This window comes from Canis lupus, chromosome 29 (assembly GCF_011100685.1).
Source record: "Canis lupus familiaris isolate Mischka breed German Shepherd chromosome 29, alternate assembly UU_Cfam_GSD_1.0, whole genome shotgun sequence".
In the NCBI taxonomy this organism is placed as follows: domain Eukaryota; kingdom Metazoa; phylum Chordata; class Mammalia; order Carnivora; family Canidae; genus Canis; species Canis lupus.
In genome coordinates, this window is record NC_049250.1 from 6005650 (window position 1) to 6031638 (window position 25989).

The following is a 25989-nucleotide window of genomic DNA, read 5'->3' on the forward strand; positions in this document are numbered from 1 at the left end:
GGGGGGCGGTGCGCAGCCCAGACTCCGGGCTCTCGACCTGCGCCCACCCCGCCAGTCCCGCCGCTCGGCCTACGGAGCCACCCGGGCGCCCCTAGCCGGGCACTGGAAAAGCTAGACCTCGGCCTATCTTCGTGTCTCACGGCGTGTTATTAAATGAAGCTCAAAATTAATGGTTTAGAGCTCAAGTTCTTTTATTCCGGGTTCCAGACGGAGCTCGGAGAACCCTGCCTCATAAGGGCAGGTCCCCACAACGTGCGAGGCCTAGCGCTGACTCAGACGCCTACATTTTCAATGTGTGCTTTTACGAAGGGGAGAAAACCGGGTACGTTCAGAGACAGGTCAAGGAGCGATCTCTAGCGAGGGGAGCTCACGTCCCCAGGGAACTAAAAACAGGAAAAACGTAGCGCAGCCCTAACACAAGACTGCAAACCTCCCGAGCTGCCGGGACACTCCCGCACGCCCCAAACCCCGCGCCGCTCGCCCCGGGCGTCCTCCCGCACCCGCGCGCCGCGCGACTCGAGGCTCAGAAGCTGCTGCGGTGCGACAGGGGCGGCGCCGCGGCCGTAAAGCGGCGCCGCGAGACCACGTGGGCTCCGAGGCGACCCGCGGCGCCGGGGAGGGTGTGGGCCCTCCGATGGCGGGTCCCGTGCAGGCCGGCGGGGCAAGAACCCTGGACCTGCTCCGGGCCTTGCCCCGTGTGAGCTTGGCCAACCTAAAACCGAATCCAGGCTCCAGGAAACCGGTAAATGGCTGGAGGCGGTGCGGAAGCGTTGGGGACGGGACATGGAAGCGGCCGTTCGCTCCGCGTCCTTCTCGGGGACTCCTTTCCAGAAGGGGGTTGGGTGCCTTGTTCTCAATTGCACTGAAGAGCGGCTTCCCGTAGGGTCCTAATTCTTAGTTTAGTTTTGTTTTTTTAATTTGTATTTATTTATGATAGTCACACAGAGAGAGAGAGAGAGAGGCAGAGACACAGGCAGAGGGAGAAGCAGGCTCCATGCACCGGGAGCCCGACGTGGGATTCGATCCCGGGTCTCCAGGATCGCGCCCTGGGCCAAAGGCAGGCGCCAAACCGCTGCGCCACCCAGGGATCCCCTAATTCTTACTTTTATATCTTAAAGCACAATTATGTTAACTAGGGCGGAGGACTGAAGTCGCAGAAACTATAAAATGATTGTTTCTATCAAAATTGTATCGAAGGGGCGCCTGGGTGCCTCAGAGCTGTAGCGTTGGCCTTCAGCCCAGGGCGTGACCCCGGGGGTCTCGGGATGTCACGCATCGGGTTCCGCGCCGGGAGCCTGCTTCTCTCTCTGCCTGTGTTTCTGCCTCTCTCTGGGTCTCCGGTGAATAAATAAATTAAATCTTAGGAAAAAAAGACACACGCAAAAAAAAAAGCCCCCACAAAATATTTAAAATGAAATACATTCCCTGGTATCTTTATTTTCATGGGAAAGATTCGAATTGATTGATTATGGTAGATGTCTCTTCTGCGAATCATGAATCCGCTAGGAAAGCTGCTAGTTGATATATTAGCATTTTATTTAATTTTTAAAGGGTTTATTATTATTTTTTTAACCGAATAATCGCTATACCTAATGTGCGCTCTAATTTACAACCAGAGTCGCAGCCCCCCCCCCCCCCCCCCAACCAGCCAGTCGCGGGGACAAACTCCTTTAAAAAAATCACTTGCTTTTAGGAAGTAAGAGGAAGTTAATTTAAGAAAAATACTTTCTTTACTAATTAACGTTTCAATAACGTTATTTACTTGCATAACAATAAAGTATTTACAATTCCAAAATAAAGGTTCTGGAATATCGTATAAACCTTGTTTGTTGGGGATGTTTGATTCTAGGATTTTTTTCCATTGCAGTCTATCATAGAATTTTTTTTTAAGATTTTATTTATTCATTCATGAGAGACAGAGAGACCAAAGACCCCAGGATCAGCCCTGAGCAGAAGGCAGAGGCTCAACCACTCAGTCCCCCAGGCATCCTGTATCATAGAACCTTTATCTCCATCCCATCCTTGGAACTTTGCCTTTAAACATAACTTGGGCTTTGGTTACAAGGATTTGCTACATCTTCAGAGGCAAAGATGCTAACCTAAAAGTAGGGATTAGAGTAAACAATGCTTGGCACAGAGTAGTGTTAGCTGGTACTGGTTAATTGGATAAATGAATGGCATCACAAAAAAATACACAAGTGAAAAGATGAAATACAGTTTTTTAAAAATGCAGATCGTACAAAACTCTTTTCTGTCCTCAGGAAAGACGGCGAAGAGGTCGGAGAAGAGGTAGAAAATGTGGCCGAGGCCATAAAGGAGAGCGGCAGAGAGGAACCCGGCCCAGACTGGGTTTTGAGGGAGGCCAAACCCCATTTTACATTCGAATCCCAAAATACGGGTTTAATGAAGGTCATAGGTAAAGTTGCTTTGCTTTTTCAAGTAAAAATCCCTAATTTTCACTGACAATCACCTATAAAAATAGCTTGATAGAAATTGAAATTCACTTTGTTGTTGTTGTTTTTAAGATTTTTATTTTAAAAAAAGATTTTTATTTATTTATTAGAGACACACAGAGTGGGGGTGGCCAGAGACACAGGCAGAGAGAGAAGCAGGCTCCATGTGGGGAGCTGGATGTGGCATTCGATCCTGGGTCTCTAGGATCACGCCCTGGGCCGAAGGAGGTGCTAAACTGCTAAGCCACAGAGGCTGCCCTGAAATTCACTTTGAAGCAGACTTTTGTTGCCATTTCTCTGAACCATTTTTGTTAATGAAATTTAGGCTGGATTAGCAGGAGGGAAAAAAACCCAGACTTTCTTTGTATTCAGACCTGCAAATGGAGATAATAATGCCTGCTCTTATGGTTGGTTAGAGGCTGAGCAATAATATATGTAAACATCTGGACAATTATAGTCATTCAGTAAAGGAAAACTATGCTTGTTACTTTGAGTTCCATTAATACATCATTCGAATGAAGGGTTAAATTTTTGACAAATTTGTTTGAATGAGTAAGTAAATGCCTAGAGAGGCAAATTATTTTTAATGAAACGAAGTACTAGTTTTGTTTCATTAGCAAAAAGCAATATTAAGTGTTTCTGTTGTACTCAGGAGGGTTTTGTTACATTAGCTAAATCAGGAAAATACAGGGCAAAGTTGATTTGAGTTGATTTGAAGAATTTACAGGAAGATAAGCTTAACTGAGTTCTCCAGTTGTTACTTTGTTTTGTAGCTTCAGACGCCAGTATCAGCCTTTGAGTCTCAATAGATTGCAATATCTTATTGATTTGGGTCGCGTGGATCCTACTCAACCTATTGACCTAACTCAACTTGTCAATGGGAGAGGTGTGACCATCCAGCCACTTAAAAGGGATTATGGTGTCCAGCTGGTAGAGGAGGTAAGTGCGGATTAGATTTTTTAGTGCCTTATAGAAGACTACTTCTGATTTCCATATAATCAACACTCTGCCTTTTTAATTTTTATTTCTTTTGAGTTGTCATATAACCATTGCATAGCGGTCATTATGTCATACTCAGTTGTAGTTTGAGGAAATTGGCTTGCTGTATTGAGGGGCCTTTGTACTCTGGTTCTGGGGTGCTCTTCAGTGTATCCAATCAGCTTGCTCCCTCACTCCCTTTGGTTCTTTGCTCAAATGTCATATCTGGAAGATCTTTTTTGACGTCCTTTTATAAAAGAATATTCGCCCTCCCCCCATAAGAGTCATCCTCTTGTCTGCTTTACCCTGCCCAAAGGTTTTTTTTTTTTTTTTTAAATATATGGACACCTGACCTTTATTACCAAGTAATGGATTTATTTTTTCACTCTTCACTATAATGTAAGTTCTTTGAGGACAAGTACTTTGGTTCATTGCTATGTTTGCAGTATTGGACATATTGGTTCATGATAATTAGTAATGGAGAAAAGGAATGAATCAAATCCAATTCTAATTGCAGCAAAGAAGTTTTCTATTTATAAGAGTTTGATAAACAATTAAACTTGTTCATTAACACTTTAATACCACTATGTAAGTAACTTAGTGTCCACTAGAGGGAAGCATGTGTTTATGGAAGAACCTTTTAAATTCCTTTGAAAAAGTGAACCTCGTAGGTAAAAGTTTTCCAAATAAAATGATTTGAAAAGAGAATACAAAATACACAATTAAGTCTCAATATTCTATTCTACGTATGTAAGGGAATACGCACGTAAATTAATAGGAAAAATTTGTGACTTTGTCAACCAATAAATGGCACATTGCAACAGTTTTCAGGCATGTGTCTATATTAAACTAGGAAAATAATCCTGAAAACTACACCAGGGCAACAGTTGAGTAGGTACAGTTAGTTACATGTCATTTGTAACTGTGTAAATTGGTTGACCTTCTCTGGATTTCAGATTTGCAATAAGTAGTGAATAGTAAGACTGTTTAATCCTTCGGCACAAAATTACCAATTTTGGAATATATGTTTTCGATAAAAAAGTAAAAGAAACCTAACTGATGTAAAGACATTCCTAAAAATACTAATAATATTGAAGATACTAGAACTAACTCTAATGCCCAACAATAGGGAAATGGTAGGGCAATCTGGAATAGTGATTAAAATTCATGAACAATATGGCAAGACTTTATTTTATTTTAAGATTTTTTTCTTTTTTTTTTTTAAGACTCTGTTTACTCATGAGAGACAGAGAGAGAGAGAGAGAGGCAGAGACACAGGCAAGGGAGAAGCAGGCTCCACGCAAAGAGCCCGACGTGGGACCCGATCCCGGGTCTCCAGGATCACATCCTGGGCTGTAGGCAGCGCTAAAGCGCTGCGCCACCAGGGCTGCCCCTATTTTAAGATTTTATTTATTCGTGTGAGAGATAGAGGCAGACACATAGGCAGAGGGAGACCAGAATCACGACCTGAGACAAAGGCAGACACTCAACAACTGAGCCACCCAGGTGCCCCAAGACCTTATTTTATTGAGTCAAAGGTGCATTGATTGCAAAAATGCAGATCAGTATCATAAATGGGAAAAAGTATGAGAAAATGTGTCGTAGAATTGATGGAATATTTTTGAAATATATTAAAACTTAATGATTAATGAAAGGAACTTGATTGGGAGCAAGCTTATTTCAACCACACCAAAATAGCAAAAAAAAAAAAAAAAATTCTATTACCACAAAAAGAATGGTAATACCACCACCTTTCAATTAGAATCTGTTTTGAAATTAAAGTAAAATGTAGTACATCCTAATAAAAGTGACCAAAAACAGAACTTTAGAAAGTTTAGTTCTGTTTTTTTTTTTTTTTTTTTTTTGTATTGGCTGTACTAGGGAAAAGTAGACTTCTATTTTTGTCCTTTTAGAAGCTATACTAAAATCAATAGTAAATGCAAAGTGAATCTCTGTTGTGTTCTTCTGCCTTTTCTTCTAGAGGGGGCTCATTCCTGCAAGGTCAAATACTATTGTGAAACTTTTATATATATGTATTTTTTATTTATGTATTCGAGAGAGAAAAAACTGTGTGTGAGTGCTCTGAGCAGGGAGCCTGAAGCGGGGCTTGATCCCAGGACCCAGGATCATGACCTGACCTGAGCCAAAGGCAGATGGTTAACTGACTGAGCCACCCAGGTGCCCCAGATTTCTTTTATTAACATTTTATTTTTAAGTAATCTCTATACCCAACATGGGGCTTGAACTTAGAGCCAAGATCTAGAGTCACAGGCTTACTGACTGAACCAGCCAGGCGCCCCTGTTGTCAGATACTTTGTTCTTCCGCTGGTTCCAGTCCACTTGTCCCCTCGTTAACAATCTCTTGGCCTTTTGCTGACTTAGGAATAAGGAAGATAAGGTTTTTTCCATCTCAATATGGCAGAATGTTGTGTTTAAGAACACAGGTGCTGTGACTAGTCTCCTTGAGTTAGAATCCTAGTTGTGTGAGGGGCGCCTGGGTGGTGCAGGCAGTTAATTCTGCTCACTCTTGGTTTTGGCTTAGTTCCTGGTGTTGAGAGTTGTGGGATTGAGCCCTGTGTGAGGCTTGGCACTCAATAGAGTCTGCTTAAGACTCTCTCTCTCCCTCTCTGTAAAAAAAATAAGTCTTAAAAAGAAAAAAGAATCCTAGTTGTGTGATCTTGACAAGTTACTTAATCTCTCTGTGCTTTGATGTCCCCATTTATGAAGTTGGTGCAGCAATAATTTTGTCATAGGGTTGTTAGGAGTTGTTACAGTCTACTATTAATGAAGTACTTATATTACTATTTACTAAAAATGTAAAATGAAAATGTAATGATCTCTGCTTACAGAGAATGAGAATTGGTAAAACAAAGTGGTCTAAAAATTTGTTTGATAGGACCTCAATGCAGAGATATTTAGAGTTGGAACTACTGTTACATTATAAGCATTTTGGAGGAGAAAATGCAGTGTAAAAAGGAGGCTTGCCATATTACTTTACTCTTAGGCTATCTACAAACAGGCTTTGCTTTGACATATTACAGGGTGCTGACACCTTTAAGGCGAAAGTTAATATTGAAGTACAGTTGGCTTCAGAATTAGCCATTGCTGCAATTGAAAAAAATGGTGGTGTTGTTACTACAGCTTTCTATGATCCAAGAAGTCTAGGTAAGATGTCCTGCAGTCCCTTGCTTCCCCTGTTTGTCTTCCACTGGCTGCCATATGAGGATTTTAAAAGTCCTCATAGCTCTCTGACTTGGGGTTTGGACACCTTACTTTCTGTTTTTGAGTTTCCTGTTAATGGTGTGACTTCTAATATACCTCAAGCAATATATCATAAGGTTTTTTGTTTTTAAATATGGGGCTTACATATGATGTTAACCTATGTGTAGAAATTCACTAGAAATATCACTAGATAACTTTGATTTTCAGGATGCAAATTTTTGAAAATGAAGTGTTTCCATTTACTTAAACCTATTTAATAAAAAGAAAGTTCTTGGAATGAAGTTCTCCTCTTGGTATACTTAAAAATTGATAATTAAAAGAAAATCATGTATTCATATAATGCATAACCATTATATGCTTCTTTTTTTTATTTAAAAATTTTTCAGAAATTCTGTGCAAACCTGTTCCATTCTTTCTGCGTGGACAACCTATTCCAAAACGAATGCTTCCTCCTGAAGCACTGGTACCGTATTATACCGATGCAAAGAATCGTGGTTACCTGGCGGATCCTGCCAAATTTCCTGAAGCAAGACTTGAACTTGCCAAGAAGTATGGCTATATTTTACCTGATATCACTAAAGACGAGCTCTTCAAAATGCTTAGTACTCGAAAGGATCCAAGGCAGATTTTCTTTGGTCTTGCCCCTGGATGGGTGGTGAATATGACAGATAAGAAAATCCTAAAACCTACAGATGAGAATCTCCTCAAGTATTATAGCTCATGAATTCTCTTTCAAGAAAGCAGAGTTGTAAGAGAGTTCTGGAAGAAAAGGGACTGAAACATACATATTTCTCATGGTCTCATCTTGATTTGTGATTCTCTAGGTATTGATGATAATTTCCCATGTAACCCTATTTCCATTTTTATCTAAAATTGAAATAAAAAATGCAATAAGCAATGGCTGCATAGAAGAACTGAATCTGTGCCTGTTCTCTCTCTGTTAAAGAAACAAAATCCCTGGTATTCTGCCAGAGGAAGATGATAACTTTTAGGGTATTTCTTGTTCATTTTTTTCATAATCTTTTCATCCAGGTCTTGTGTTATCATTGTTGCAAATCAGAGTGATTGTGCAGGTGGAAAGAGATTGATTGCTAGGCCTGTTCGGTCAAGGTTAAAACAGTCACTAATGGTGGCCCAGCTTAATAGCCCCAAGGAAGCTCTGCTCTCCAGTGTTATGGTGGAAAGCCTTCAACTCTGGATTATTAAGATGTGGGATATGAATTGAAAGTTAAAGACCAGTGAATAAGTAGTACAATATTTGCTAGCAAAACAAGCAGAAATTCTAAGTGCATTCATATTCTCAACTCATCTGATAGGAATAGATAATGATTAAACCATTAATCTTTTTCTTGAAGAAGGTAAATTTCTAACTGATATTTTGCTTATTTCGGAGATATTGGAGATCTTTGTTTTTCAGTCATTTTAAATGATTTTTGAAATATTGTTCAGTGATTATATAACCCATAAAAACAACTGGTAGTATGAAAATAAACTCCGTTAATATAAGATTCAGTATCAGTAAGCTTATTTAGCTTTGTAAATATGTATTGTATCTAAACCATTCAAAAGCTGATTTTATCCTGCTGCAATTAAATCTTGAATAATTTCATTATAATTTTGGAAAAAATAATTTTTCCAGGAAAAATAAAATTAATCCTGGCTATTTTCTTTAAATAAAAAATTTAAAAACCTCAATGATTCAATATTTTAACTTTTCTACCTTCTATATTGCCGATCTGAGATTTTTTTTAAATTTGTTTTTATTGAAGTTCGATTTGCCAACATATAACACCCAGTGCTCATCCCATCAAGTGCCCTTCACAGTGCCCATCACCCAGTTTCCCCAACCCCCTGCCCACCTCCTCTTCTGCAGCCCTTTGTTCATTTCCAAGAGTTAGTCTCATGGTTTGTCTCCCTCTCTAATTTTTCCCACTCAGTTCCCCTCCTTTCCCTTATAATCCCTTTCACTATTTCTTATGGTACATGTATGAATGAAACCATATGATGATTGTCCTCTGATTGACTTAATTCACTCAGCATAATACCCTCTAGTTCCATCCATGTTGAAGCAAATGGTGGATATTCATCCTTTCTGAAGGCTGAGTAATATTCCATTGTATATATAGACCACATCCTTATCCATTCATCTGTTGATGGACATCGAGGCTATCTTGTTGGGAGTTTTTGCATCCATGTTCATCAGGAATATTGGTCTATAATTCTCCTTTTTGGTGGGGTCTTTGGCTTTGGGATCAAGGTAATGCTGGCCTCATAAAACAAATTTGGAAGTATTGCTTCCCTTTCTATCCTGTGGAACAGCTTTAGTAGAATAGTTATTAATTCTTCTTTAAATGTTTGATAGAATTCCCCTGGGAAGCCATCTGGCCCTGGACTTTTGTGTATTGGAGGTTTTTAATGACTGCTTCGATTTCTTCCCTGGTTATTGGCCTGTTCAGGTTTTCTATTTCTTCCTGTTCCAGTTTTGATAATTTATGGTTTTCCAGAAATGCATCCATTTCTTCTAGATTGCCTAATTTGCTGGCATATAGCTGCTCATGATACTTTTTAAAAATCATTTGTATTTCCTTGGTATTGGATGTGATCTCTCTTCTTTCATTCATGATTTTATTTTATTTTTTTAAAGATTTATTTGTATTTATTTATGATAGAGAGAGAGGGAGAGAGAGGCAGAGACAGGCAGAGGGAGAAGCAGGCTCCATGCCAGGAGCCCGACACGGGACTCGACTCGATCCCGGGACTCCAGGATCGCGCCCTGGGCCAAAGGCAGGCGCGAAACTGCTGAGCCACCCAGGGATCCTCTTATTTTAGTTTTTTTAAAGATTTTATTTATTTATTCATAGGGACACACAGACACATAGAGAGAGGCAGAGACACAGGCAGAGGGAGAAGCAGGCTCCACACGGAGCCCAACGTGGAACTTGATCCTGGGTCCCCTGGATCACACCCCGGACTGCAGCGGTGCTAAACTGTGCCACCAGGGCTGCCCTCATTCATGATTTTATTAATTTGAGTCTTTTTTCTTTTTAATAAGGCTGGCTAATGGTTTATCTTATTAATTCTTTCAAAGAACCAACTCCTGGTTTTGTTTATCTGTTCCACAGTTCTTCTGGTCTCTATTTCATTGAGTTCTGCTCAAATCTTTATTATCTCTCTTCTTCTGCTTGGTGTAGGTTTTACTTGCTGTTCTTTCTCCAATTCCTTTAGGTGTGAGGTTAGCTTGTGTATTTGAGTTTTTTGAGAGAGGCTTGTATTGTGGTGTATTTCCCTCTTAGGTGTGAGGTTAGCTTGTGTATTTGAGTTTTTTGAGAGAGGCTTGTATTGTGATGTATTTCCCTCTTAGGACTGCTTTTACTGTATCCCAAAGATTTTGGATGGTTTTATCTTCATTTTCATTAGTTTTCATGCCTTTTTTTTTTTTTTTTTTTTAGGTTTTATTTATTCATGAGAGTCACAGAAAGAGAGGCAGAGACAGAGCAGAGGGGAAAAAAAGCAGGCTCCTTACTGGGAGCCTGATGCAGAAGTAGATCCCTGGACCTGGGGATCATGTCCTGAGCTGAAAGCAGACGCTCAACCACTAAGCCACCCAGGTGTCCCTCAATGAATCTTCTTAATTTTTGTCTAATTTCCTGGTTGATATATTCATCTTTTAGTAGGATGCTCTTTAACCTCCATGTGTTTGAGTTTCTTTCAAATTTTGTCTTGTGATTGAGTTCTAGTTTCAAGGCATTGTGGTCTGAAAATATGCAGGGGACAATCCCAATCTTTTGGTATCAGTTGAGACCTGATTTGACCCAGTATGTGGTCTCTTCTGGAGAAAGTTGCATGTGCACTTGAGAAGAATGTATTCAGTTGTGTTTGGATGGAAAGTTCTGTATATATCTGTGAAATCTATTTGGTCCAATGTATCATTTAAGGCCCTTGTTTCTTTGGTGATGTTGTACTTAGAATATCTGTCATTTGCAGAAAGTGCCATGTTGAAGTCTCCTACTATTAGTGTTATTATTATCTGTGTATCTCTTTACTTTGGTTATTAATTGATTGATATACTTGGCATCTCCCACATTAGGGGCATAAACATTCATGATTGTTAGGTCTTCTTATTGGATAGACCCTTTAAGTAGGATATAGTGTCCCTCTTCATCTCTTACTACAGTCTTTGTTATAAACTTTATTTGATATGAGGATTGCTACCCCAGTGATCTGAGATTCAATTTATAAAGTAATTCATGCACCAAGACTGTATATATGTATTTAAATTTTTATCCAGAATTACATAATTTGCCTTGTTATTAAACCACTTCTTAATAAACCAGAACTTAGAGGAATCACTATTAGGACCATCTTCTATGATAATCACCTATGAATTTCAAGGGACAGGCAAAACATTTTTTAAATGTGTTTTATTCTTCAGAGACTCCAAATAACAGAGCTGGGTTTTCAGGATTAGTTTTAGCTCCATTGATGGAACTGCAAATCACAGTGGCTTGAATGATACAAAAGTGTGGTTTGTTTTTGTTTTTTACAGTTCTGAGACCTGTTGAAGACTGATTGCTGGCTCTGCTCCACAGTCTCAGAGCTCATGGCTTCTCCCTGGTTAACATCCCATCCCTAGAGTGAGGTGTGTGTCTTCATGATCCAAATAGGGATCAATACGAGCCAGAATTTCCTAAGATACCTGGCAGCTGTCACACAAAACTTTTAACAATAAAGCTATCTTATATTTGCCATGTTAGGAATCTAAACAGTTGTATTTGAATATAATGTGTGGAGGAAGAGAGGTTGCAAGGAAAAATGTCAAGGCACAAGGGAAATGTTTTAAATATTTTAGTTATTTGAAAGCGTACATGTGCACAAGCAGGAGAGAGGCAAAGGGAGAGGGAGAAGCAGACTCCCTGCTGAGCGTGGAGCTAGACTTGGGGCTCAGCTCCAGGATCCTGGGATTATGACCTGAGCCAAAGACATGCTTAACCAACTGAGCCACCCAGGTACCCCCAAAAATAATGTCCTTACTGATGATACAGTGAGTAACTAAAGGTTGAGTAGAATATATTTTTTTAAAAAAATCACTGCTAGGAAATCCCCCCAAAACTTTCATTAAAGAAGTACTTCATATAGTTTTTAAAAGATTTTATTTATTCATTCATGAGAAACACAAAGAGGCAGAGACATAGGCAGAGGGAGAAGCAGGCTCCCTGTGGGGAGACTGATGCAGGACTTGATCCCAGGACCCCAGGACCATGACCTGAGCCAAAGGCGGATATTCAACCACTGAGCCACCCAGGTGTCCCTTCATATTTATTTTGAAATGATAATTACAAAGTGTAAGAAGTCGAAGTCCATATCCTCTTACTGTTGTGAGTCCCTGACCCATTTCCTAGAGGTAACTAGACCACTGTTGCTTTACTCTTTTTTTTTTTTTTTAAGATTTTATTTATTTATTCATGAGAGATACACAGAGGGGGGCAGAGACACAGGTAGAAGGAGATGCATGCAGGCTCCTTGCAGGGAGCCTGATGTGGGACTCGATCCCGAGACCAGGATCACACCCTGAGCCAAAGGCAGACACTCAACTGCTGAGCCACCCAGGCATCCCTTATTATTTTTTTAATCAAAAAGGGATAGACTGTTCCACTGCTTTGACCTTGCTTTTACTATATCTAATGTACTTCAAAAACACTTTTTTCTGAGTATTTCCTATTAGGTAATTTAAATTTGTGCTTTTATTCTTAAGCCATTTGAAATAGGATCCATTAGAGGAGTCACTTCACCTTTCTTAACTCTGTGAAAAGTAGTGACAATTTTTATATAATGCAAGAGATGTGTAAAGTGACTTCTAATGTCTCTGTCAGCTCTAATGCCCTGATAATAAAGATATTGCCTTGGGCTGAGGAAAGCTTTGACCTCAACCTATTTGCATAGAAATGGACTTCCTTGGTGCCTGGGTGGCTCAGTCATTTGGGTGTCTGACTGGTGTCTGACTTGATTTCAGCTCTGGTTGTGACCAGAGATCTGGCCCCACATGGGGCTCTACAGTGGGCTCCATGCTCAGCGGGGAGTTTGTTTCTCCCTCTCCTTTAGCCCCTTCCCCCACCTCTCTCAAATAAATTAATTTTTAAAAAAAAAGAACTTCCTCAAATTTAAACACATCCTGTTCTGTAACTGGGCATGAGGTATGGAAACAAAGCCATGGGGGTCTCTGGGTGGCTTAGCAGTTTAGTGTCTGCCTTCGGCCCAGGGCATGATCCTGGAGTCCCTGGATCAAGTCCCACATCAGGCTCCCTGCATGGAGCCTGCTTCTCCCTCTGCCTGTATCTCTGCCTCTTTCTGAGTTTGTGTCTCTCATGAATAAATAAATACAATCTTTAAAAAAAAACAAAAACAAAGACATACCATTTTTTGTGTACCAGAGTGTGGGGACATTGCTCTAGGTAAATCAGTACCTTGACTTAATTGTGCTGCTGGAGGTTTTTCTTTTGTGATTCAGTTCACAATTGCCCTTTTGGAGGGGCTGGTATTGCCTCAACAGGAAAAGTTCATACTTGGAAATGAGGGAGAAGTTAGTCACGTAAAGATGAATTCCCTGGGCAAAAGCCCTCCAGTCTCAGAATGTGCTTTTGAGGGACCTTGTGTTCTCTTCCCCTCCCCCTTCATGCATGATGACTAAGTCACCCTGAGTTAAAGATGGAAAAGGAGACAGGTAAACACAAGACTTGCTTAATTGTGGCTATCTTAGGTGGCCTACAGGTGAAGGGAAATTGGGATAGAGCGATAGAGGGAAGAATGAAAACAGGAAGCAGATGTCTGGTGATGTAATGCTTGAATAGTACTTATTCAGTGAGCCTGGGCTTAGTCACAAACAGCTGTATCCTGATCTTAATATTATAATTGTGCAGATAATTCTCTGCTCAAACAGGCACATTTCACAAAATCTATCCATTCTGTTTATAAAGGCAATTCTTAAATTGCTGTATAGCAGGGAGACACAAGTTTATTTTAATTATGTAACAACAATGGACTCCCAGGTCTTGCTCTGCTGATCATTTACAAGGATTATGAGGGAGCGAACACAGTGGCAGATGGTAGTAGCTTTATCTTGTTAAGGTCACATCACTTGGAAATCTTGAAGCCTTCTATCTGGATTGAAGTCCTTGCCTGGTGTGTGGCTTCAGCCTGTTCTCAGTATACATGATGGCTTATTTGCATGCAAAAGTATGGAAAAATTTGAGCTGATATGCATTTAAAAAATTTTTAATGCCCAAGAAATAATTACTATGGCTTTCCTGTTTATTGAGTTCCTCGGTTTATTTTTTAAATGTCACTCTTTATTTATTGGAAAATGGAGTGGCTCTGGAATAGTAGAAAAATAGAAAAAGTAGTAGAAAACACCGAATTTAGTGTCAGAGAATAAAGTGTGCTAATGTTAGTACAAATCCCAGAATGGGGGATCCCTGGGTGGCGCAGCGGTTTGGCGCCTGCCTTTGGCCCAGGGCGAGATCCTGGAGACCCGGGATCGAATCCCACATCAGGCTTCCGGTGCATGGAGCCTGCTTCTCCCTCTGCCTGTGTCTCTGCCTTTCTCTCTCTCTCTCTCTCTCTCTCTCTCTCTGTGACTATCATAAATAAATAAAAATTAAAAAAAAAAATTCCCAGAATGGCTGTGTGTCTAGTTGCTCTGCCGGAGAGGCAGAGTATGGTCGAATTAGCTTACCTTTCCCTGTTGTAACCCGGGCTCCTGCAACAGGCTGACATGAGGGTTAAGCTGTCTGTTGAGAGAAGTGGGGATCATCATACCCACCTCATTCTGTGCTTGGAGATTCAACAAGGTTATCTGTGGAGAGGTACCAAGCACAGAGAGCCGGTTTGCTCAGCCACCGGGAGTGGTTTACTGAGGCACAGATCCCAGTAATATTCACGTGTCCATGATTTAACCTCTCTGTGCCTCAGCTTCCCCTGAAAATGGGGGGTAATGATAGATCCTAACGTGGTTATGATGAGGATTGAAAGAAGTCACTACTTGTAAAGCACTTAACACAACGGCTGGCACATGAGTGCCTGTGTCAGTGAGTCCGTTTGGTGTGGTAGCCATTCTATAAATGTCACTTCCTTTTCTCCGTAAGATTTTCATATATGGTCAGTATCTTCTTAGTGAAAGTCTTGCTAAGCTTTCTTATTTGTATCAGGACCTGCTGAAAAAGAACATTTTGAAGAGGCAGAATGTCTGGAATTAGACCCAGAACCAGGGGGATTACAGTGAATTTCAGTGACTTTGCCACTGATTTGCTCAAATTTATATTAATTTGCCATTAATATAAAAGGCATCTACCTACTTAGAAAAGGCACTGAAATTGAGAGGGAAAATTTTAAATTAACTACATTATCTGATTCTGTAAATTATGCATATCAAAAAAAAATCTGGAAACTATAAAAGAGGAAGGAAAAAAGAAAGTGTTAGGGCAGCCCAAGTGGCTTAGCAGTTTAGCACCGCCTTCTGCCCAGGGTGTGATCCTGGAGTCCTGGGATCGAGTCCCACATCAGGCTTTCTGCATGGAGCCTGCTTCTCCCTCTGCCTCTGTCTCTGCCCCCCTCTCTCTGTGTCTCTCATGAATAAAATTTTTTTAAAAAAATCTTTAAAAAAAATGTTAATCACTTAAAAACTTGGTTATAGGGACACCTGCCTTGCTCAGGGCTTAAGCTCTAAGTGCACCTGCCTGCATTCCAGGGCCTGGTCTTGGGGTCCCGGGATCAAGTTCCCTGCATGGAGCCTGCTTCTCCCTCTGCCTATGTATGTCTCTGCCTCTCTCTCTGTGTCTCTCATGAATAAATAAATAAAATGTTAAAAAAAAGAACTTGGTTTTATAAGTTTTTTTTAAAGATTTTATTTATTTATTCATGAGAGAGAGAGAGAGAGAGGCAGAGATACAGGCAGAGGGAGAAGCAGGCTCCATGCAGGGAGCCTGACGTGGGACTCGATCCCAGGTCTCCAGGATCAGGCCCTGGGCTGAAGGCAGGGGCTAAACTGCTGAACCACATGGGCTGCCCAGTTTCTTTCTTTATTTTATTTTTTTTAAAGATTTATTTATTTATGATAGACATAGAGAGAGAGAGAGGGAGGCAGAGACACAGGAGGAGGGAGAAGCAGGCTCCATGCCGGGAGCCCGACGTGGGACTCAATCCCGGGACTCCAGGATCATGGTCTGGGCCAAAAGCAGGCACTAAACCGCTGAGCCACCCAGGGATCCCCAGTTTCTTTCTTTATAAGAAAAAGATGTTCTGGTCTTTTTCTGTTTTTCTGTATGTAAATGTATTTTTCATTTTTATATTTTTCATCTTCACCAATTAAGATTATTGTAGATTAGATTTATAATATAATAGATTTATAATAAAATCTTATAGATTTACAAACATCAAAGTACATTAAATTTCCTATATATGGGTATATATGTTTTAAGTATTGTGTAGAAGATTTAAATGGAAGCATCAGGGCTCAAATTCGCTAAAATGAGCAGAAAACCTTTATATTCTCTTTTAAAAGATTTTAATTTTACTTTCAATAATGTAAGTATTTAAAAAAAAAAACAACTCACAAAACTTAGACTAGTAGTATTAAAATTTGTAAGTTATAAGAAACCAAAAGGTAAAACCTAATATTTCCTAATTTCTTCTAACTATACAAAAATTATTCTGATACTTCACGGTGAACTTAGATGGAGAACCAGAAATTCTCACAAGTGCTCTGTGAGGTAAATGCATTTTCCATTTTATATGTGGGGAAACAGAAATACATTTTCTGTTGGTGATTGGTGTGGAGTAGAGTGTGTGTGGAAGTCTGATGTGCGCCCTTCAATGAGGTAATTCAGTTTGTAGAAAATGTCACTTGCTAAGCCTATGCTTGGTAAGTCTATGTTTTGGTTGAACCTGGGCCTTGTGTGTTGCTCTTAAATCAAGCATAAAAAGGGCAGCCCTGGTGGCGCAGCAGTTTAGCGCCGCCTGCAGCTCAGGGTATGATTCTGGGGACCCAGGATTGAGTCCCACATGGGGCTTCCTGCATGGAGCCTGCTTCTCCCTCTGCCTGTGTCTCTGCCTCTCTCCCTCTGTGTGTGTGTGCGTCTCTATGAATAAATAAATAAAATCTTTTAAAAAATCAAGCATAAAAGTAGCCATGATCTTGCTAATTCTTGAAAGTCCAGATTAAATCTGGACTTAAAGTAAAATCCCTTTGCAAGAAAGGAATTCTTATTTCCTAGGTGAAGAGGTTAGTAGGAGCTGTTGATGTGTCATGTCGTTATCTTCAGATCTCTCATTTTATAACTTCACAGCTTTGTACCTTTGGTCTGCCCCTCTCCTCTTTCCTGCAACCTCCAACCTCCATGTTTGTCCATCCAATGGCAAACCATTTCTGCTGCAGCCCCATTCCATGGTAAAGATGATTCCATCCTCCTCTTCAAAGAGACTCCGTTTCCTTGGCCTGGCTAAAGCCTGTGCCTTTCCAGTAAACATTGATATTTCCCTTTTTTAGAAGGTCAGGTTGATGGAGGTGTGATTTACATTTAGTAAAGTTGTACAGCTGAATTGTAACAACTCTATACACTCCTATGACCACCACCACCACCACTGTAAAGACAATTTCTGTTACCTCTACCAATGTTTCTTGTTGTTTAGTAGTCTCTTTGTTCAGACCCTAGCAATGAGCAACCAGTGACTTGATTTCTGGTCCTGTAGTTTTGCCTTTTCTGGAATTTCTTATAGATGGAATCATACAGTTTATAGCATTTTGAGTCTAGCTTTCTTCACTAAGCACCATGCACTTGGAAGATTTATTCATGTTGTTGCTCCTATAGGTAGTTCTTTCCTTTCTATTGCTGAATAGGGTTCCATTTTATGGATGTACTACAGTTTGCTTACCTTTTTACATTCAGATTGTTTCCAGTTTTTAGTGGTTATTAGTAAAGCCACTATGATTATAGATAATTTCAGGTTTGTCCATTTCGATGTGTGTATATGTAATTCATTCTTTCTTATTGTGGAGTATGTGTTCCATTAGGAAGTTTGTTTATTCATCCACTTGTTGATAGACATTTGTGTTGTTTATAGTTTTTGTCTATTAGAAGGAAACCTACTATGAACATTTGTGTATGAGTCTATTTTTTTAATATTTCATTTATTTATTTGAGAGAGAGAGCATAAGGTGAGGGGCAGAGGGAGAAGCAGACTCCTAACTGAGCAGGGAGCTGACTCCGGGCTCCATCCTGGGACTCCAGGATCATGACCTGAGCCATAGGGAGAGGTTTAACCAATTGAGTAACCCAGGCGCCCCTGTGTATAAGTCTTTGTATAGATATATGCTTTCTCCTCTTGTGGATAAATGCCTAGATCACGTAGCAAACTATTTTCTAAAGTGGTTGTGCCATTTTATATTCCCACCAACAATGTAAGAGGATTCTAGAGGCCTCTCATTCTTACCAGCACTTGGTGGACACCTTTTTTAATTTCAGCTATTGTAATAGGCATGCAGTGGTATCTCACTGTGGTTTTGAATTGTATTTCTCTAATGACTAATGATTCTAACATCTTTCATATCCTTATTTACCATTCAAATATCTTGGATGAAGTATCTTCCTATTTTAGTCCATTCTTACATTGGGTTGTTTTCTTATTATTGCACTTTTTGAGTGTTTTATATATATACTGCATACTAGATCTTTATCAGGTATATATTTTCAAATATTTTCTGAGACTTGTCTTCATTTTCTTAACAGTGCTTTTTGAAGAGGAGCTTTTAATTTTGATACAGTCCAGTTTATCAATTTTTTTGTTTAATGGATCATGCTTTTGGTGTTGTATCTAAGGTATCTTTGCCCAGCCCAAGATCACGAAGATGTTTTTCCTATTTTTTCATCCAAAAGTTTCCTTAATTCTAGATTTTATTTTTTAGTTTTATGATGCTTGTCAAGTTAATTTTGGTTTAGGGTGTCAGGTGTCAAAGGGTGTTAGGGTGTCAAAATTATTATTATTATTTTTTTAATATCTTTTTTTAAGTTTTTTATTTATTTATGATAGGCAACAGTGAGAGAGAGAGAGGCAGAGACACAGGCAGAGGGAGAAGCAGGCTCCATGCACCGGGAGCCTGACATGGGACTCGATCCCGGGTCTCCAGGATCGCGCCCTGGGCCAAAGGCAGGCGCCAAACCGCTGCGCCACCCAGGGATCCCGGGTGTCAAAATTATTAAGAAAATTTTTTTTGACACATGGATTTCCTATTGTTCCAGCATCATTTGTTGAAAAGACAATCCCTTTGCACCTTTGGCAAAAATCAATTGATCAAATGTGTTTGAGTCTATTTCTGGACTCTTCTGCTTCATTGATCTGTGTCTATCCTTTTATCAATATATATGGTCTTGATGACTAGAGCTCTTTTACAGTAAGTCTTTAAATCAGGTAGTAGGAGTTCTAACTTTTATCTTTCTGAAATTGTTTTGGGTATTCTAATTCCTTTTGTTTTCTTTATACATTTTAGGTTCAGCTTGTCAGTTTCCATTAAAAAAATCTACTGGGATTTTGATTTGGTTTGTGTTGAATTCTATACACAAATTTGAGGAGATTTGACATCTTCACACTATTGAGGCTTCCAGCTACATATGTAGTATACTGCTCCTTTTATATTTAGATCTTTTTTTTAAAAGATTTTATTTATTTATTCACAAGAGACACACACACACACAGAGGCAGAGACACAGGCAGAGGGAGAAGCAGGCTTCATGCAGGGAGCCTGATGGGGGACTTGATCCCGGGACTCCAGGATCACGCCCTGGGCTGAAAGCAGGCTCTAAACTACTGAACCACCCAGGGATCCCCAGAGCCATCCAGGGATCCCCTATATTTAGATCTTGATTTCTTTCATCAGTGTTTTGTATTTTTCAGTGTAGAGATCTTGGACCTGTTTTGTTAGATTTATATCAAAGTATATGATTTTTTGGTGTTAATATAAAGGCATAACATTTCAAATTTCAATTTCTGTTGTTTTAAGAATATATTAATAAAATTGATTCTGTAATATGTTGACCTCTTATCCTGCAACCAGACTAAGATCAATTATTCGTTTTAGTAGCTTTTTGGTAGTGTGTGTGTGTGTGTGTGTGTGTGTGTGTGTGTTTTCTTTATAGACAGTCATGTCATCTGCAGATAGTGACATCTTTATTTCTTCTTTTCTGGTTTATATGCCCCCCCTTTTGTATTATTGTACTTGCTAGGGCAACAGGTATGATGATGAACAGAAGTGATGAGAACACACATCCTTGCCTTATTCCAGATCTTAGAGAGAAAACATTTAGTTTTTCACTATTAAAGATGATATAAGCTATAAATTACTTGTGCATAATCTTTGTGAATTTGAAGAAACTTTTTTAAAAATTCCTTTTTAATCTTTAGTTTGCTGAGAATTTTTGTCACAAATGTTAGTTGAATTTTGTTAATTGCTTTTTCTACATGTATTGAGATGATTATATGTTTTTTTCTTTAGTTTCTTGATATGATGAAGTACATTGATTTTCTAATGTTGAACTAATCTTTCAATCCCAAGATTTGCTAATTTTTTTTATTTTTAAAAAAGATTAAAAAAAAAAGATTTTATTTATTCATTCATGAAAGACATAGAGAGGCAGAGACATAGAGGGAGAAGCAGGCTCCATGCAGGAAGCCCGATGTGGGACTCGATCCTAGGATCCCAGGATCATGCCCTAAGCCAAAGGCTGATGCCCAGCCGCTGAGCCACCCAGGCATCCCTCTTGTACTTTTTTTTTTCTTTCTGGTTTTGGTATTAGGATAATGTTGTCTCATAAAATGAATTGGGAAGAATTCTCTCATCTTTTATTGTCTGGAAAACTATAGAATTGATATTATTAAATATCTTATACAATTTGCCAGTGAAACGGAGTCTGTAAGGTTTTTTTAAGGATTTTTTTAAAAAAATTTATTTGACACAGATAGAGAGAGCACAAGTAGGGGGAGCAGCAAAGGGAGAGAGAGAAGCAGGCTCTCCGCTGAACAAGGAGCTTGAGATGGGACTCAATCCCAGGACCCTGGGATCATGACCTGAGCTGAAGGCAAATACTTAACCAACTGAGCCACCTAGTCACACCCTGTGATAAGATTTTTAACTACAAATTCAATTTCTTTAATGGATACAGGACTCTTCAGGTTATTTATTTTTTCTTAAATAAGCTTTGATAATTTTTACCTTTTAAGGATTTGGTCATTCATCTAACTTGTCAAATTTATGGGCATAAAGTTATTAATATACCTTTAATATTCTTTTTAGTTCTGTAGGATCTAGTTCTTGATTGTAATTTCCATCTTCCTCTACTTTTTCTTTTTTTTTAAGATTTTATTTATTTGAGAGAGAGAGTGCACAAGTGGGTGGAGGGGCAGAGTGAGAGGAAGAAGTAGGGTCCCCGCTGAGCAGGGAGCCTGACTCAGGATCCATCCCAAGATCTTGAGATCATGACCTGAGCTGAAGCCAGATGCTTAACTGACTGAGCCACCCAGGTGCCCCTACCATACTTTTATTGATCAGACTAATAGTTCATCAGTTTTACTAATCATCTCAAAGAACTAATTTTTAGTTTCATTGATTTTGTCTATTTTTCTGTTTTTAATTTTCTTGATTTCTGTTTATTATTTCCTTTCTTCTACCTATGTTGAATTTAATTTGCCCTTTTACTAGTATATACTATTTTTATATTTAAAAAACAACTTTATCAAGATAATTTACATATCATAATATTTACTGATTCTCAGGGTATAATAGTTTTTGGTATATTTACAAAGTTATATAGCCATCCATCACTATAATGTAATTAAAGGACATTCTTATCACAAAAAGAAACTGTAACCATTAGCAGGCACTACCCATTCTTTTTTCCCCATCCCATTCTGAAGCAACTACTTTTTATTTTTATTTTTTTTTTAATTTTTTTTATTTTATGATAGTCACAGAGAGAGAGAGAGAGAGAGAGAGAGAGGCAGAGACACAGGCAGAGGGAGAAGCAGGCTCCATGCACCGGGAGCCCGATGTGGGATTCGATCCCGGGTCTCCAGGATCGCGCCCTGGGCCAAAGGCAGGCGCCAAACCGCTGCGCCACCCAGGGATCCCCCCATTCTGAAGCAACTACTAATCCACTTCCTGTCTCTGTAGATTTGCCCATTCTGAAAATTTCATGTAAGGTGTATCATAAAGATGTGGTCTTTGTGTCTCATTTTTTTCACTTGGCAAAATATTTCTGAGGTTCATCCATGTTGTAGCATTCATTAATACTTTATTCTTTTTTATTGTTGAATAACATTCCATTTTGTGGATATACCACATTTTGCTTATCTTTGGTGGACATTTGGGTTGTCTTCACTTTTTGGCTCTTGTGAATAATGCTGCTATGAACGTTGGTTTACAAGTATCTGCTTAAGTCCCTGCTTTCATTTCTTTTTTTTTTTTCTTTTTTAATTTTTTATTTATTTATGATAGTCACACAGAGAGAGAGAGAGGCAGAGACACAGGCAGAGGGAGAAGCAGGCTCCATGCACCGGGAGCCTGATGTGGGATTCAATCCCGGGTCTCCAGGATCGCGCCCTGGGCCAAAGGCAGGTGCCAAACCGCTGTGCCACCCAGGGATCCCCCTGCTTTCATTTCTAGAGGGATGCATACCTACAAGTGGAATTACTGGATCGTATGATAATTCTTTAAGTTTTTAAGATCCACCAAACTGTTTTCCTAAAATTTTTTTTTACATGTTAAGAACCTCATATATGCAAGGCACTGTGCAAAGAATTTTTGAATATTCATTTATTCTATTGAACATTCAAATGCTTAATTGTTTATTGAACACCTCTTGAGTACTGAACCCTGGGTATACCATGATGAATCAAATATAATCTCTGCCCTCCTGCAATTTACAGTCTCATTGGCAGAGATACTCATGCAAATTAATTTTACATTGTAATGGTAATAAATGCTGGAAATGAGAATTATGGGGACAATGACAGCCTATAAAAGGAATTTAATTTCATTGGGGAAGTCGGGGAAGGCTTCTCTCTGCGGTGACAAAATCCAAGTAGGAGTGAATTAAGTGAGGCAGTGAGAGCAATTCTTTCATGCAGAGGGAGCAGTGGGCCTTTCATTGCCATGATGGAAGGAAGTGTGCATTTATAAAGCTCTCTAAGACCTTTTGAACTCTTGTTGGAGCAAAGAAGAAAGGGAAGGTCATAGTAAAAGAGGTAAGGGATGGATATTACAGGGAATATATATTCTGCTATCTCAACTTCACAGCAGTTTTTTATTTTAAAAAAATTCTTAGAGAGTGTGTGCACCTGCACACACACATACACACACGCGTGGGCACATGCACGCACACCTGAGCAGACTGGGAGGGAGAGAGAATCTTAAGCAGGTCAGTGTAGAGCTCACATAGAGCTCAATCTCAAAACCCTGAGATCATGACCTGAGCCAAAATCAAGAGTCAGATCCTTAACAGACTGAACCACCCATGTGCCCCTTCACAGCAGTTATTTGTTTGTTTGTTTGAAGAATATATTTATTTCTTGAGATAAATTTATAGACATTTAGTTGGTTGGTTGTTTTTCAACCAGAAAATTAAAACTATATGATATAAAAATATTTTCCTTTATTCCTTAACTGCCAGGAAACAATGACAAATTTAGTTTTCCACAAAGGTAATGAATTAATCCCAACTACCTAGTAACATCCAGGCCTTTTAAGTGGCCTCTGTCAAGCTTTTACTTTTAATTCGCTATTTTAGTATATGTTCAAAATAAATTTTATGAAATGCTGTTAATGTATTAAGTATATACAATGAAATAAAGATCTACATAACTATGATAAAAGCTATTAGTACCACTATAAAAACGTTACAGGCAACATGATCTAAAAAATTATTTATTTATTTATTTTTAATATTTTATTTATTTATTCATGAGAGACATACAGAGAGGGCAGCCCAGGTGTCTCAATGGTTTAGCGCGGCCTTCCACCCAGGCCCTGATCCTAGAGACCCGGGATCAGGTCCCATGTCGGGCTCCCTGTATGGAGCCTGCTTCTCCCTCTGCAAATGTCTCTATCTCTGTCTCTGTCTCTCTCTCTCTCTGTGTCTCTCATGAATATTCTAGGAATCGAGAACCATTTTATATTTTGGATATCTTTTTTAATAATTTTTTTAGAATTCTGGCATAAAAGTAACAGATAATAGAAAATTGGGGGAGGAAAATTAACCTTTATTTTTATTTTCTAAAGATTTTATTTATTTATGGAGACACACAGAGAGAGAGAGAGAGAGACGCAGAGAGACAGGCAGAGGGAGACGCAGGCTCTATGCAGGAAGCTGGATATGGGACTCAATTCTGGGTCCCCAGGATCACACCCTGGGCTGAAGGAGGCGCTAAACCACTAAGCCACCGGGGCTGCCCTATTTTTATTTTTTTAATATTTTTTTCTGAATTTATTTATTTATTTATTCATGAGAGACACAGAGGGATAGAGAGGCAGAGACACAGGCAGAGGGAGGAGCAGGCTCCCTATAGGGAGCCTGATGATCCTGGGACTCCAGGATCACACCCTGGGCTGAAAGCAGAAGCTCAACCACTGAGCCATCCAGTCGTCCCAGGGAGTTAACTTTTAAATTGAAGTTCCAAATACTTTATAAATGTAACAATAATTCATAAAGTCAAATAAAATCATAGCACAGCAGTTTTTTAAACTGAAGTGAATTCACATAACAAAATTAATAACTTTAAACAATTCAATGCAATTTAGTACATTCACAATGTTGTGTGACTACTACCTCTGTCTAGTTCCAGGGCATTTTCATCAGTCTAAAAGGAAACCTGTACCCATTAAGCAGTCACTATCCATTATCCTTATCCCTGGCAACCACCAATCTTTCTATCACTATGGAGTTATCTATTCTGGATATGTCATATAAATGGAATCATATAATCTGTGGTCTTTTGCGTCTGGCTTCTTTCACTTAGCATGAAGTTTCCAAAGTTCATTCATGTGATGGTGTATATCAGAGCCTCATTTCTCTTTTTGCTGAATAATATTCCATTTTATATATATATACCACAATTTATCCATTCATCCATTGATGAGTACTGGGCTGTTTCCACCTTTTGGCTATTGTGATTAGTGCTGCTATGAACATTCATGTGCAAGGATTTGTTTGAGTATCTGTTCTGCAGTTCTCTTGGGTCTATACCTAGGAGTTGAATTGAAGGGTCATCTGTTAATTCTGTTTAAATTTTTGAAGAACTGCCAAGCTTTTGTCTACACTAGCTGTACCATTTTACATTCCCACCAGCCATGTATTAGGGTTCCAATTTTCCACATTCTTGCCAAGACTGTTATTGTCTGTTTTTTTTTTTTTTATTGTAGCCTTTCTAGTGAGTGTGACATAATCTCTTATTGTGGTTTTGTTTTTTTTTTTTAATTTTTTTTTTTAAATTTATTTATGATAGTCACAGAGAGAGAAAGAGAGAGAGGCAGAGACATAGGCAGAGGAAGAAGCAGGCTCCATGCACCGGGAGCCCGATGTGGGATTCGATCCCGGGTCTCCAGGATCGCGCCCTTCGCCAAAGGCAGGCGCCAAACCGCTGCGCCACCCAGGGATCCCTCTTATTGTGGTTTTGATGTGCATTGTGCATTTCCCTAATATCGTGATGTTAATCATCACCTTCATTGGCTTATTTGCCACCTGTCTTCTTTGAAAAAAATATCTATTCATGTCCTTTATCTATTTTTTAATTGGGTTGTCTTTTTGTTATTGACTTGTAATAGTTCTTTATATACTGAAGTGCAAATCCTTAGATATATGATTTACAAATGTTTTCACTCACTCTGTGGGTTTTCTTTTCACATTTTTGAGAGTATACTTTCATGAATTTGCATGTCATCCTTGCGCAGGGGCCATGCTAATCTTCTCTGTATCGTTCCAATTTTAGTATATGTGCTGCCGAAGCGAGCACTTGAGAGTATACTTTCATGTACAGAAGTTTTTAATTTTGCTAAAGTCCAAACTATCTTTTTGTTTTGTTTTGGTGTCATATCTAGTGATTTCCTAACCAAGATCATGAAGATTTACTCCTAGGCTTTCTTCTATGAGTTTTATAGGTTTGGTTTTTACATTTATGTGTTTGATTTATTTTGAGCTAACATTTGTATATTGACTCAAAATATGCGTGAGGTAGGAGTCCACCTTTAATCTTTTGCATGTGGATATCAGTTGTCTGAGCACCATTAATTGAGGAGAATATT

General features: G+C 39.2%; 1 protein-coding gene and 1 non-coding gene across 2 annotated transcripts; one reads left to right on the forward strand and one right to left on the reverse strand.

The window, feature by feature from the left end:
* The first annotated feature begins 551 nt into the window (after positions 1 to 551).
* MRPL15 (mitochondrial ribosomal protein L15) lies at positions 552 to 7572 on the forward strand. The gene is made up of 5 exons (XM_038579323.1): positions 552 to 742; positions 2262 to 2416; positions 3227 to 3392; positions 6473 to 6596; positions 7040 to 7572. The coding sequence occupies exons 1-5, from the start codon at positions 635 to 637 to the stop codon at positions 7375 to 7377; spliced, it is 891 nt and encodes a 296-aa protein (XP_038435251.1). The 5' UTR covers positions 552 to 634; the 3' UTR covers positions 7378 to 7572.
* An 18021-nt stretch (positions 7573 to 25593) lies between these two features.
* Positions 25594 to 25700, reverse strand: LOC119866793. The gene has a single exon (XR_005381304.1). It is a non-coding gene; the product is annotated as a U6 spliceosomal RNA (small nuclear RNA).
* Positions 25701 to 25989: the final 289 nt, after the last annotated feature.

Coding starts and splice junctions, on each gene's coding strand:
- MRPL15 (XM_038579323.1), top strand. CDS start 635: ATGGCGGGTCCCGTGCAGGCCGGCGGGGCAAGAACCCTGGACCTGCTC. Junction 743..2,261: donor ATCCAGGCTCCAGGAAACCG/GTAAATGGCTGG, acceptor TTCTGTCCTCAG/GAAAGACGGCGAAGAGGTCG. Junction 3,393..6,472: donor GTGTCCAGCTGGTAGAGGAG/GTAAGTGCGGAT, acceptor GACATATTACAG/GGTGCTGACACCTTTAAGGC.